Source organism: Sinocyclocheilus anshuiensis, unplaced genomic scaffold (genome assembly GCF_001515605.1).
Source record: "Sinocyclocheilus anshuiensis isolate Anshui unplaced genomic scaffold, SAMN03320099.WGS_v1.1 scaffold1659, whole genome shotgun sequence".
NCBI classification, from domain to species: domain Eukaryota; kingdom Metazoa; phylum Chordata; class Actinopteri; order Cypriniformes; family Cyprinidae; genus Sinocyclocheilus; species Sinocyclocheilus anshuiensis.
This window is the reverse complement of record NW_015551112.1, coordinates 17,087-31,490: the sequence shown is the minus strand read 5'-3', so window position 1 is coordinate 31,490 and position 14,404 is coordinate 17,087. Positions and strand designations below refer to the sequence as shown.

The 14,404-nt window shown below is 36.2% G+C and overlaps 1 protein-coding gene across 1 annotated transcript in view; it reads left to right on the top strand.

The window, feature by feature from the left end:
- The window catches only part of LOC107662991 (zinc finger CCHC domain-containing protein 2-like), a 20,485-nt gene extending 6,830 nt beyond the window's left edge, over nucleotides 1-13,655 (top strand). Inside the window, exons 2-12 of the mRNA XM_016453128.1 lie at nucleotides 1,924-2,032; nucleotides 2,127-2,197; nucleotides 7,817-7,888; nucleotides 9,264-9,364; nucleotides 11,288-11,382; nucleotides 11,520-11,603; nucleotides 11,718-11,754; nucleotides 12,116-12,200; nucleotides 12,693-12,760; nucleotides 12,931-13,022; nucleotides 13,447-13,655. Coding sequence (XP_016308614.1) covers nucleotides 1,924-2,032; nucleotides 2,127-2,197; nucleotides 7,817-7,888; nucleotides 9,264-9,364; nucleotides 11,288-11,382; nucleotides 11,520-11,603; nucleotides 11,718-11,754; nucleotides 12,116-12,200; nucleotides 12,693-12,760; nucleotides 12,931-13,022; nucleotides 13,447-13,559 — 927 coding nt within the window. The 3' untranslated portion in view covers nucleotides 13,560-13,655. The remainder of the gene's footprint in view (nucleotides 1-1,923; nucleotides 2,033-2,126; nucleotides 2,198-7,816; nucleotides 7,889-9,263; nucleotides 9,365-11,287; nucleotides 11,383-11,519; nucleotides 11,604-11,717; nucleotides 11,755-12,115; nucleotides 12,201-12,692; nucleotides 12,761-12,930; nucleotides 13,023-13,446) is intronic.
- Nucleotides 13,656-14,404: the final 749 nt, after the last annotated feature.

The window sequence follows — 14,404 nt, the reverse complement described above, 5'->3', positions numbered from 1 at the left end:
AAAATACCATCTAAACTTTTCTAAAGACAGTAAGTTCCCCTCAGACATGCATTCATATAAACTCCTACCCCTAAATGAATCGCGATTTGTTTAGTATCTCAACCGATTTGAATCGGTTGAGATTCAAATAGATTTTCCAAAAGGCTTTGACGTCGTTGAATAAACATGAGCACTGCACGTGTCAAAGTTGAAACCCGGTGCGGGTGTTTTTATATTGAAAAACTAAAAAGCAATTTATTTAATTCGAAGGCCTGTCGTTATTTTTTATTTGTGCTATCATTATTAATTTTTTATTTGTTCTTATTTTATTACTGACTGCTTACTTGTCATTTTTTTATGCAATTCAAAGTTTTAAATCAAGCTATCTCGTGCTACTACACCAACATTACCCCACTGTAAAATTTCCAAAGGGTGCCGCGACTAAAAAAAGGTTGGGAAACACTGCGTTAGAGAATGTACAAATGGTTAACATTGTGGCATATCAGTCAGAAAAGCAGTTCTGGGCTTTTTTTTATTTTATTTTTTTTAGCTAACTTAGTTGTTATTCTTGGCTGAATAACTCTAAGGTTTTCAAAAGACCTTTAAAATTAAATATGTACACAGTTTGGATTAAATGAAAGTATAGTCAAATTTTTTAATTAGCACGTTTTTGTGTTTTGCTTTATGCACCAAAAGCTTGTAACACTCCAAAGAGAAAGGAAAAATTGAAATCGCATCATATGACCCCTTTAAAATATCATGTTTTGATTAGTTAAGCTGAAAATTTCTTCTAGGATTGGTTCCAAAAAGTCCAATAGGATTCATTTTAGAATTTTTAACAACTTATTTATTTTTGACTAGGCCAGAGGTGTATCAGACATCTGCAGGATTCATGTGCTCATGTCAGATGATTGACAGCTGTCAATATGATCAGTCTTTTAAGCCATCCCATGACAGGGAAAATCCTGGCAAATACTGTGGTCTAATATATTCATCACCATTAAAAAAATATATATTCTAGGAACACAGACCTTACAAAAAAAGTGCCATTGCATTTTTGTAATTGCATGCCTGGATATCCAATGTAAGTTATAGGTGTCAGCAAAACCCTAAATAGGAAGATGCCATGTCAAATATCCAAACTCTTTAATCCAATACAACCATTATTGATGATGGCACACATGATGGCACGTTTGTTTTGCTACATTCATCTGTGTCTTGTAGGCTTGTGGGTCATGTTATGTGTGACCAATGCTATCCTCCCTGATCTCTTTTGATCTCCATGTGAATGACTTTATTGTGGGCTTTGCAATTTGTAAATGAGGCCTTTTCGTCACATGGGGCGTCCACACTCATTAGACCGAATCAGGTCTCCAAAACAACATTCTCTGTCTGTTTATGAATGTCTGTTGTTTGTTGCTGATGTCAAGTTGAGAGTGATGTTAATGGTTTAAATGATGGTGATGAGTTGTAGTCATGTACGCTGAGGCATTGTGCTCAATTGCTTTAAAACAAGTAGAAACGGGGGATCCGTTGGTTCAGTCAAATTAATTGACACATTTTGAATGACTGAATGTGAATGGGTTTGATTTGGTTTTAATTGTAAGTGTCATGCCTCAGATGCAGTGCTCTGATTTGCGCCTCACATTTGGAAACCCGTCCACTAGGTGAATGTCCGGTTTCTAGATCAGTTGTTCCCTCTCAGATTATGTTCTGTTTTTCAAAAAACACTAATTAAATGTCTTGCAATGGCATTGTTTTGGCCATCCTGATGACCATTAGATCGGTATTGGCCATTAAAAAGTCATATAAACCCATATGCAGTATATTATTAGCTTGCAATTAATATATACATTCATTATTTTCCTCATCAGAGACTCTGATGATGAAAATTGATGAGTTTACGCACCTTTTTAACAACTTATTTTTCTTTGGCCGTCACAGAGCCAGTTTTCCAGGCCAGGGTTCCTCTGTCCACACCGGGAGAATGACGTAGACTGGACTCTTTGCAGCAATGCCAATCCACACCTCAGCAGCACGTCACAGAGGGAAGGTAACTCACCTTCCCATGTTGAAAACCCTTTCAGCACATAGAAAAAAAAACTAGCGTTGCAGCACTGTAACCATAATGTCCTTTGATGTTGCAGTGGTGCACATTGAGAAGATCATTCTGAAGGAGGTTTCTATGGGAGAAGACGGCAGGCAGTACAGTTTTGAGGTAAGTTCAAAAACCCCTCAGAGACAGCCGAGTTTCAACACTGACATTTCATCTAAAAGAAGATCAGAGAGCTCCAGGATTGTGGAAAAGGATTTAAAATGAAATGTACCCAGTTGTATGTCATGCCGGTAAGAAAGAGTCTCTCCTAAGAAAGCAAGATAAGAAATGTTGGGGTACTCTACACAACTATGTCAAAATCAGAACTGGTCACTATTGTTAGCTTGCCATTTGGTAGGTCTGCACAGAATCTGTGTTTACAGATTTCCACAGAATTCGAATGACTGTATTTTAATACATTTGAATTAAAGGCTAATTTGCTAATTGCAGCTACCAATTAAAGTAGTATTTAGAGATATTCAAAACATTTTCCCCACGTAATATTGCTAAATATGATAGATTTGTAATAATTCATACAAATATTTTATTAATATTCAAATATATACAGTAGTCAACATTTGAAGTGGATCAAACCCTCTTATCAAAGTTGTCCTAAGACAAGAACGGGTATTGTTTTGGTTTTAGGACAACTTTGATAAAAGGGTTTGATCCACTTCAAATGTTGACTACTGTGTATACAGGTGCATCTCAATAAATATATTAATATATAGCTGTATATTGATATTGGCTTGGATCACTATGGAAGAGATTAAATTCAACATGAAATCAAACTGGACCACATTCTTGGTGTTATTGTGCATGTTATTTCAAAGAAACCCGCCTGGCTCCATTCTGGTATGTTAACACCCACGATACAGTCAATTCCCGATGGATAAAATCAAGTCCTACACTACTTTTTTTTTTTCTCATTGAATATTGTGTTCCACTCTGAAGTGCGCAGTAAAGTTTGACTTTAAAACAATTTGTTTTATTTGTGCTTAAGTTGCTGGTTAAAAAGGATATTAATGTTGTGTAGGCACGGTGTGAAAAAATTCACAGTTAATGTCTTGGTAGAAGCTGTTGTTTCAGATTTGCATGCACGCTTTCCATTATTCATGGTGTTAAAAAGAGCTAAAAATGAACGTGCACTCAGACTCTGTGGTTCCAGACGTGTCCTGAAGGCCGAGCTATGCTCTCGACTGTGTACATGAGATTTCTGTCTCTCTGGGACAAGTGAGGAAACATGCAAAGCCTGAGCTGTAAACATCCGGTTGTTGATACAGAGTTGACAGCCTCACCAAAGAGGCTTTGGCTCAGCTCACAGTGAGAGTATGGACCAGCGCCAAAACAGTCGGAGAGGGAGAGAGAGAGAGGCCTGACTGAGAGAAGTGCTTTTCTTTTCCTTTGCCTAATGTATTGTGTAATTTTCAGGGGTGAAAATTACCCTGCAATACAGTTTTATCACAAAAGCTGGGTCATGGCACGATAAATATCCTTTAAAATGCATTATAGTATACCAAGCAAAATATGAAACTGAGGAAAGCAAGATGATTATCTCATAATGTTTTGCAAGTAGCATGTATTGTTTGGGCTGTACTGCAGTTGTCTGACGTCTTCGATAAGTGACAAATGGATCATTCTGGCATTTGTAGTATGAATAAATGGTTTATTTAGTCAACACAATTGCATTCACAACCCATTGTACTTCAATATCGTGACGTATTTCCGAGTGAAACTGTATATGTATAACCGTTAATGAATAAGAGGATTTGTAGAAGGAAAGTCATTTCAGAGCAAGATTTTATACTTTCTTTTTTTTTTTGTTTTACAAATATTATTTTAGTTTCGTGATAACTGATTAAATTGTGCATAATATGACCAGCAACAGCTTAATGATAATAATAATAATAAAAATAATTAATGTTGAAGTTTTTCTGATTTTATATTGAACTTCCTTTTTTATAAAAAGTTCAAGGAAAATGTGACTTCTCACATTATGACCGCTAGAATGCGTCAGGGAATATCCCCCTTATATAATATCCCCCAGGGAATAACACTTTTAGGATGCTGGAAGCGCAGATGCTCTGAAATCAGGATAGTAATGAAATCCAGCATCTTAAACAGAAAATACTTGTCTAGGACTTTGGGTTCAAGCGTTTATTGTGGGAAGATTGTGAGGGTCTTAAACCATGTAAAATCCCCTAACTTATGGTTCTGGTCATGTTGATCAAATAGTTTAGGTTTTTTTTTTTTTTTAAAGCTTTTAGACCATTTGTATGGTAAACTCCTCTTAAGACATCTTTAAATTGATTGCTAGAATCCCTGGTACAGCCGTTCTCATTGACACTGGCATCTTTAGCTGTTGCTGCATGACTCATTTTGCTGTGTTTTTTTTTTTTAGTGTTGTATGTTTAGGATGCATGTGCAGTTAAAACTAGTTCCACTTTTAAAATGGCTTTGACAATTCCGCTATTAATCATGTCTTGTAAAAGGTCGTGCTGAGATGTCTGCCTTAACGTTATGGACCGGGTGCGAGTGAAAATTGGCTTTGACAAGTAAATAAAACTTTACTTGACTGTTGGTTCAGCAATATACAACTATTTTTATACGGTCTAAAAGTGTCAAAACTTTTTGATATTTAAGAAAACAAACAAAATCTCCATAACAGCCTGTCTGTTGTGCTGTTATTCAGTTTTCATGACCTAAAGGTTGTTTGGAGGCTGAAGTGGGAAGGAGACATATTGGGGACACCCGTGAGGACATGAGTCTTTCACTCTGCTCTCCCCAGGATATATTAAGATAGAAATCTGTGCTGACAGAGATTTAAGTGTTTAAATCCACAATCACTGTCACTGTTGTTTGTTGTCATCATAAACAGCATAAATGAATGCTGCTTCACATTATTAAACATGAAATGTTCTCAGTGTGAACATAAAATCATTAGACGCTGTGATTCGTGCACGATCGTACCTGATTAGTGTACGTGGCATTATTCTGCCGAGTCCAATCCATCCTCATCAAAACAAGATTGAAAGAATGGAAGGAAAATGAAAGCATTGTGTTCTCGGCCAAATTTGAGCTATCTTTTCTCTGTCCGTCTTGTATTCCATCTTAATGTGAGTTGCATCCCAATCAGAAATCCCCTTGCGTCACTGGAAGACAGATTCTCCACCCTTTCCCAGGCTTAACACTGAACCCTGACCACCTGTGTCTCGCCAAACCCTACGATTAAGACATCAGTATTCACTAGAGAAGCAGACGGAACCGCGTGCCAGCCCTGGTTAAGGCTAAAATATTTACTCAGCGCAATGGGCTACCCGGGTGTTGAAAGCCAGTGTGGAGTTACAGATAAACACTTCAACACTTTTTGTTGTTGTCTGAGATAGATTAATTCCAGCAATTACAGGCATCAACGTTCTCAACGGCTGTAATTTATTTGGACCTGTATTGTGTAATTCTACCAAAAACAGATTATAGTTTTGCTCTTCTGTAAGTCCACAAACAAGAACATGGCATAAGAGACATTATCACAGTGTTTGAACTTAAGTGAACAGAATGTTTTTTTTTTTATTATAGATAAATGCTCCAACACAGATGTTGTTGAGCATACTTAATTTGTACAACCAAGTCGGTGCATATGCACATTTTTGTTTTGAATGTGACATGATGTGCAGCATACAAACTGCAGTGCACTAGGCTTGCTGCAGTACTCTTTGGTATTACCCAGTGTTCGGCCATACACCAATTACCACCACAATACCACCCCACTGTTGTTTTGCTTTTTAATAGAAAAAAAAACAGTTTAGTTCAGTTGAAAGCGAAACTGAAAGCGTCTGCTCTGCTCCATACAGAGTGCGCTGCAGAGCCGCACCAGGAGTCAGATTTCACTTATCATGTGAATGACTGATTTAAAAAAATATATATATTTTTTTTTTCCGGCAATATAGACGATGGCGTAGAATTTAGTTTCCAAGCGAAGTGTAAAACTGGTTGCTTGGTGATATTTTGATGTTAAACGACCGTTTCTTAAACCAGAGAAGGTGAACATGTTGGTTTTCTTGGCAAAAAACATGCAAGCACTGTCACTGACAGCCAATTTAGTTTTCATTTTGTTTTCATTTTGAAAAGCCTGATGACTTTTGCTGTTTATTGTGGGAGTTTTTTTTATTTATTTATTTGGTTCCACAGTGTTTGCTAAACTTTGTGTAATTTATTAGTCAAATTATTCAGCATGTGGTGTATCCCATGCCTCATCTTATTGGTTTTGTCATTGTACTGTTTTATTGTTATTGTGCTATAATAATGATGAATCCATCTTTCAAGCATTCATTTTAGTCTTAGACAGTGAAAGGTGTCAAGATGTAAACGCAAAAGACAAGTATCTTTTCTTGTAAAACATGACACCAAGATTGTGAATTCGAAAGTGAAAGTGTCCAAAGCCCTGCCCCAATTGGCTGTTACCGGTAATAACCAGTTTTGTCACAGGTTTTTATACCAGTGTGAAAATATTCGTCACGTGACATCCCTACAGTGCACACTAGCTTCTGGCATTTTCATAAACTGTGTATGATAACCAAATGCATTTCTGCTTGAATTGATTGAATATGCTTATCTGTTGTCATCTAATCAAAGTTATTAAAGCAATGAATCGATCACTGAATAATCAAGAACAGCACTAGTTAGGAAGGTGGTCTAGATACACTTCTGTTCAAAGTTAGGGGTAAGATTTATTTATTTTTTTGATGTTTTTGGAAGAAGTCTCTTAAGCTCACCAAGGCTGCATTTATGTGTTTAAAAAGAGAAAAATCAGTAATATCGTTAAGTATTATTACAATTTAAAATAACTATTTTCTATTTTAATATATAATTTCTTCCTGTCATGCAAAGCCAATTTTTTTTGTCATTACTCCAGTCTTCAGTGTCACATGATCCTTCAGAAATCATTCTAATATGCTGATTTGCTGCTCAACAAACATTCCTTATTATTATTGATGTTGAAATCAGTTGTGCTGCTTTTAATATCTTTGTAGAAACTGATTATTTTTTTTTTACACCTTTTAAACATTAAAAGGTCTTATCTAAATGTATTTTTTTAATATTATAAACGTCTGTCACTTTTGATCAATTTAATGTGTTCTTCCTGAATTAAAGTAAAACAATAGACTTTAGTCTGTACTGGTTAAAAAATATGATAGTTATGCATGCATTCTTTTCAGTTTAGCAGTTTTTTTTTTTCTACAAAATATTTGCATGAGCTAAAGTTGTGGTGAATTAATTTAAACCAAGTGAACTCTAGTGGTTGAAATGCTTAAGCGTAAAAAATAGTGCAATGACCCAGTTTGGCGAAAAACTGATTCTGGGCGTACGCCCCATTCTGATGTCATTGTCTTTATTTGGGCTGGTTTAAATATTTCAGGTATGCCTAGATTTCAAAGGGAGATTCCATTGGAATATTTTATTTACCTAACACGTCGTAATCTTTGAAAATGAGCTAATAGTCTAAGACCTCAAATGTTCTTCTCTTGCTGTAATGTCATTTCTGGAACCCAAACTGTTGGAATATTTGACCGAGGACATGTGAAGAAATCCATGTTAAGGCATCTGTGGCAAAAGGACAAGCACAATTATTCATGTCTGAGTGAAATATGATGAGCTCTGGGGAATCCAAGTAAAATATCCGTTATGCTCAGATTGATGAGAGCAATACTGGTCTATTCTCCTTGAGTTTCTCTTCTTTTTCAGGTGAAATGGTCAGACTCTTCATCCACTACTGTCACCAAAAGTCATCGTGAGTTGGAGGATTTTCTATTAAAGGTGAGCAGAGAGATGTAGGTCTTTGGTGTGGTATTTGTATATGTTCAGTCACGTGGGTCTGTAGCATATGCCAGTGTGCCCACCAGTTGGGCAAGATGCCACCTAGTCAGACCAGCGAGGGACATTATCCATCTGTTTCTATTTCTATTTTCCCTCTCTCTGGCTGTGTTCGTAATGGAATACTGGCATTCTGAATACTACACTGTATATACTTCACTTTTATTTTAATGTCATTTTTATACTATTACAGTATTTATTCTTTTTTTTTTTTAAATAGGTTTTTATGTTATATTTTCAGTATTCATTTCAATTTTAGTTTTATTTTATGTGCGTTGCTCATTTTTATTTTTAATATTTCAATTTGGTGTTATTTGTATTTCAGGTTTAGTAATTTTAGTGCTTGAGCTTATTGCATTTCAATTATTAGCCAAGGCAACATTTCTTATTTTGGTCAAGTTTTTTTTTTTTTTTTTTTGCATGAATACATAAATATTAGATAATGTCCACACATACATGGGAATTTTTATAAACAAGTTTTTCCTTCCATTTAAAAAAAAATCTCTGTCCACATGCAAACGCATGCTATGCTATGAAGCACTGTCAAGAGCATGCCAAGCCAACAGGTGACGATATAATCTCAACTGTAAAGCCATGTTGGCCAATCAGAAGCCTGAAAAAGTTTCCAGTAGGCGGAGATAACAGACGAACGGCCTAACCATGTAGAAAAAGCTGCGTTTTCAAAAATAAGCGCATTCGTGTGGACAGGGCCTAAAAAGAGTTCTAAAAATTTTAGCTTTATTTCGATGAATGTTTTACAATTTCTACACCTTTATAACAGTTTAGTTTTAGTTAAAAGCATACTATATCTCTAAAAATAGTGTGGAAAACAGTATGTATTATGCAAAGAAATGTTTCAGTATGCAGATTGTCACATGATCTTAGCAAGTTTATTTTAGTGAGTGCCGTCCTGTTATCATTTTGGAAAGTTATTTTGTGTTTTTCGTTTAAAATTTAGTTTGAAAAAGACATTAATGAATCAAGAAAGCGTTTTCTTTCATCACAAACATTCATTACACTGGAAATGGAAGGTCAAGTTGGGTGCATTGCATTTTGGGATTCAGTTTTCCACAGTGTGGTTTAGTTGTGCACTGCACATTTTGTCTAATATAGCTAGTTGGATCATCTGAGTATTCTTTACATACAGATAATTCTCATACTATTCATATTTCTGCAAATTTAGTATGGAAGGTGTGCCATTCCAAACTGCCTTTTCACTCTTTCTTTCAGTTTAGTATGCCTTAGTGGCATTTTTATCACCATGCTGTATTGAATTTAACTTGCAAAGTGAGGTAAAATGATCCCTCTGTCCCTCTAGCTTCCTAAGGAGCAGAGCCCTGATGGCTTTGAGAAGGGTATCATCAGATTACTCAGTCGTGGAGATCAATGTGAATCCAGAGAACTGGAGAGAAACCTCAGGTAAATCTCATCTCACTCATAACTAGTGTTGAGAAATATTATTTGTAAAAGTAATCTTGCATAATTGTGTTACTCCTTACTTTTGCATTCCTTTTTCTCAGATTTAAGTCACTTAGGTTCTCTCTTTTCCAGAATGCATTTTTTTTTTTTTTTTTTTGCATGAATACATAAATATTAGATAATGTCCACACATACATGGGAATTTTTATAAACAAGTTTTTCCTTCCATTTAAAAAAAAATCTCTGTCCACATGCAAACGCATGCTATGCTATGAAGCACTGTCAAGAGCATGCCAAGCCAACAGGTGACGATATAATCTCAACTGTAAAGCCATGTTGGCCAATCAGAAGCCTGAAAAAGTTTCCAGTAGGCGGAGATAACAGACGAACGGCCTAACCATGTAGAAAAAGCTGCGTTTTCAAAAATAAGCGCATTCGTGTGGACAGGGCCTAAAAAGAGTTCTAAAAATTTTAGCTTTATTTCGATGAATGTTTTACAATTTCTACACCTTTATAACAGTTTAGTTTTAGTTAAAAGCATACTATATCTCTAAAAATAGTGTGGAAAACAGTATGTATTATGCAAAGAAATGTTTCAGTATGCAGATTGTCACATGATCTTAGCAAGTTTATTTTAGTGAGTGCCGTCCTGTTATCATTTTGGAAAGTTATTTTGTGTTTTTCGTTTAAAATTTAGTTTGAAAAAGACATTAATGAATCAAGAAAGCATTTTCTTTCATCACAAACATTCATTACACTGGAAATGGAAGGTCAAGTTGGGTGCATTGCATTTTGGGATTCAGTTTTCCACAGTGTGGTTTAGTTGTGCACTGCACATTTTGTCTAATATAGCTAGTTGGATCATCTGAGTATTCTTTACATACAGATAATTCTCATACTATTCATATTTCTGCAAATTTAGTATGGAAGGTGTGCCATTCCAAACTGCCTTTTCACTCTTTCTTTCAGTTTAGTATGCCTTAGTGGCATTTTTATCACCATGCTGTATTGAATTTAACTTGCAAAGTGAGGTAAAATGATCCCTCTGTCCCTCTAGCTTCCTAAGGAGCAGAGCCCTGATGGCTTTGAGAAGGGTATCATCAGATTACTCAGTCGTGGAGATCAATGTGAATCCAGAGAACTGGAGAGAAACCTCAGGTAAATCTCATCTCACTCATAACTAGTGTTGAGAAATATTATTTGTAAAAGTAATCTTGCATAATTGTGTTACTCCTTACTTTTGCATTCCTTTTTCTCAGATTTAAGTCACTTAGGTTCTCTCTTTTCCAGAATGAAATGCTGTGTTTGGCTTGCATGTGTATTTGTTCAATTTAATGCTCTATTCGCTGCCATTATAATCACATTATAGTCTTTGCTTGCAACTGTGTCATGGGATAAATGCAGTTGTGCTGGAAGCATACATTTCAGTGCAATTCCTAAATCTGAATCTGAAAGGCTCTGTGCTAAACCAAAAACAACATTGAGCCATGACCATAACTAGCATATTTTAAAACAATACATACAAGTACATTAGTTTCATTACTTTGCATGAGGTGGACATGGAGAAGATTACAACTGCTAACCTAAACCTATTCAGAACTGTTTCCTGACTAGAGATGTTCAAATCATATAGCATTAGGCAGATGGTTTTTAATTCTTCAGAGACCGAGAGATCTGGATCAAGTCTGTCACTAAATTGTCAAAGGGAATCAGTGTTAAAAAAAAATGTTTTTGTTTTGTTGTTGTCACATAAAACAAGTCCCACAGCACATGACAGAATTTAGGTCAGTAACACTGATGTCGGGACCAGAGGGGATTCTACTTCCTGTAGCACAGTTTAGATGTGGTCACAGATTTTGAAAATAAAACATCAGTGACTGTGTTTCAATACCTTTAACTTCTCTCTCTCTTGTTCCTTTGCAGGGAGAAGTTCCTGTCTTTATCACAGGATGTCCTTCAGAGATGTGACGTTTCCAGGTTCTTCCTGTCTGATGCGTCTGTACGGCCATGCAGCCACTGTGAGCATCCGTCTGACTGGCCAATCAGAAAACCATTATCAGTTGATGACTAATCTTAAAATGACCAAATATCAGCATATTAATAGACCAAGCATGATTCCTCTGTGTAACACTTGCCCATCTGCTCATCTCTGCAGGTACCAGTGCGCCCGTAGCCAGAATCCATCAGCCTGAACGCGGTTTTTCTGAGGACTGCTCAGAGACTTCCAGCCTGGAGGAGGGTGAGAGAGATACAGACCTGTCAGATCTGCTCTAGAAACACATGCCAGCATGCATACAAGTGCTAATGCGGTACTGATGCTACAGTCTCATCTGTGCCTTTTTCTCTTGTACAGATACGGAGGCTTACAGCGTCAGAGCTGCTGGACTGAGGTAGACCTTCACTGAACAAATATATTTTTATTCAGCAAGGATGCATTAAAATGATCAAAAGTGACAGTAAAGACATTTATAATGTTACAAAAGGGTTCTATTTCAAATAAATGCTGTTCTTTTCAACTTTTTGTATGTTTTACTTGTAAAGTGTACTTATGTAATCTTTCTTTAAAATAAATGCAACTTGGTTTGATATTTTATTATTTAATGCAATGGTATTCGTTAAGTGTGGTTTAAGTGTCCAAATACTTGAGGCTGCTGTATGTGATTACTGATCCTTACAGGACAGACCTGATATTAGAGTAAACCATGTTTACGGCCGTCTCCTGTCACATAATCTGTCTACTTCTCCCTGTAGTAGTCAGCGCTCTGAATGCCAGAGGACAGGAAACTGTGAGCAGAACAGAGAGAGAGTTTGGAAGAAAGAAACTGAATTGGAACAGGTGAGGCTGTGAAATTGTTTCTTGCTCTTTGGTATTCTTGGAATGGCATACGACTGATAGTGCTTCTGCAGTATGAAAACTGTGTACACAGTGTGCAATTTTTAATGCATACTGTCTATAAAGAAATAAATACTGTATACCACAATTCAATGTGCTTGAACATCCTTTACCATGAGTTAGTAATGAATGAACCAGGAAGTAATTCCCCATCAAATTCTTGTTTCACTGTTGGATTGTACTGTCAAAAGTTCTGAGTTGTTGTTTTTTTATACAGAATTGGATTAAAAAATGTGTATTAACCATTTTTATTTTTAAAAGGAAGACAGGGTGCCACTCACTGAATTAAACATGCAACCTAATGAACTAATTTGACAACACTGTAGCATACTACTTCATTGTGTGAACTATTGTCCATACTATTTAAAAAAATACAGTACAGTTGGTCATTGTTTTGAGGCATGTTAGACACATTCGCATTCTGTCTCCCTGCAGAGCTCCACAAATGACAGAAGAATCTTTACGGCTGGACAGAAGAACAAAACAATATCAGCTGGAAAAAGGTACACAAACACCCGCTACTGTGTTTAGTTTGCCTCTAAATGGGTGCAGAGTCAAATGTTGACCTGGTTTTTGTGTCTGAACTGAGACAATATTTTAAAATGCATACTCACTGATACATTGGGTTGGGCTTATGGTTCACGGCTGCTGTACTGCTGTTCTATGTTTTCAGGGAGAGAGGCAGACGAGTTACAGGTGTCAAGACTTCTAATGGAATCCAGAAACCTTCTGCAGCACTGATGATCAACCAGGGAGCTTGCAAAGGTCTTTGTCCCATGGTTAAAAAACAACAAAGAAATAATTTTTTTATATCTGTGCATCTCCAAATACAGGTGCATCTGAATAAATTAGAATGTCATGGAAAAGTTCATCCTTTGCAGGTGTTTTGAGTTGATTAGCTGATTGGCATGTCACCATATTCTAATTTGTTGAGATAGTGAATTGGTGGGTTTTTGTTAAATGTGAGCCAAAATCATCACAATTAAAAGAACCAAAGACTTAAACTACTTCAGTCTGTGTGCACTGAATTTAGTTAATACACGAGTTTCACAATTTGAGTTGAATTACTGAAATAAATGAACTTTTCCACGACATTCTAATTTATTGAGATGCACCTGTACATCCCGCATGCATGTACGATTCCCTTACAGTGAACTACAGCTGTTTTCTTTTGTCCTTTGGTTTCTAGACGCAGGAAGGGACCGGTATGGGGACACGTCATCGGAGAGCTCGAACTCTGTGCCATCCAGCCCTGTTCACCAGAAGAGCCTGGAAGACCAAGGTGTGTTATTCAGTATGTGATAGTTAATCAAAAAAAATCTGTAATTTACTCACCCTCATGTTGTTCCAAACCCGTACTACTTTCTTCTGTGAAAGTCACAAAAGGGGATGTTTAGCAGAATGACAAACTCAGTCACCCTGTACTTATATGCCTACACAGAATATTGCTTTTAAATGCAAGAAGAAAAGTCATATCAGGTTGTATTTAATAGATTAATCTCTTTAATAATTTTTAATTATTAATACAAAAATTGTCTTTGAAGGGCTTCTTCATGTGAACTAACAGCAGAGTTTTGATGCTATTTAAACAGTGACTCAAGAACTGAAAAAAGTGTTATTTTAATGTTATGTATATACTATTATAGTATTTATACATTTTTTTGAATTAGCTTGACTTTTATATTTCCAGTTAATTCTAGTTTACGTTTTAGTGATTTTGTGTTTGTCATTTCTATTATATATTTTTTACATGTTTCTATTTAGCTATTTAGTTTTATTTCAGTTTTAGTAATTTTAGTACTTCAACTTCGACGTTGTATTTTGATGTTGCATTCAAGCAATTGATGCCTAACTGCCGCTAATTCAAAAGTGAAAGTAAAATGCGCATGGCGCTTTCAAGCTATTTAAAAGCGACGGAAAGCGAGGAAAAGATGGAAAATTCAAACGAACTAAAAACGAACAATTGCTTTACGCCGAATTGCCGCTATTTGAAAGTGAAAGTAAAATGCGCACGCCGCTTTTACAAGCTATTTGAAAGCGAAGGAAAGCGAGGAAAAGAGGGAAAGTCCCGCCCCCGCGGTGATACCGGTATTACCGGTGTTGTCACATGTCGATTAACCGGTGGGAAAATTTCCTCACCATCACAA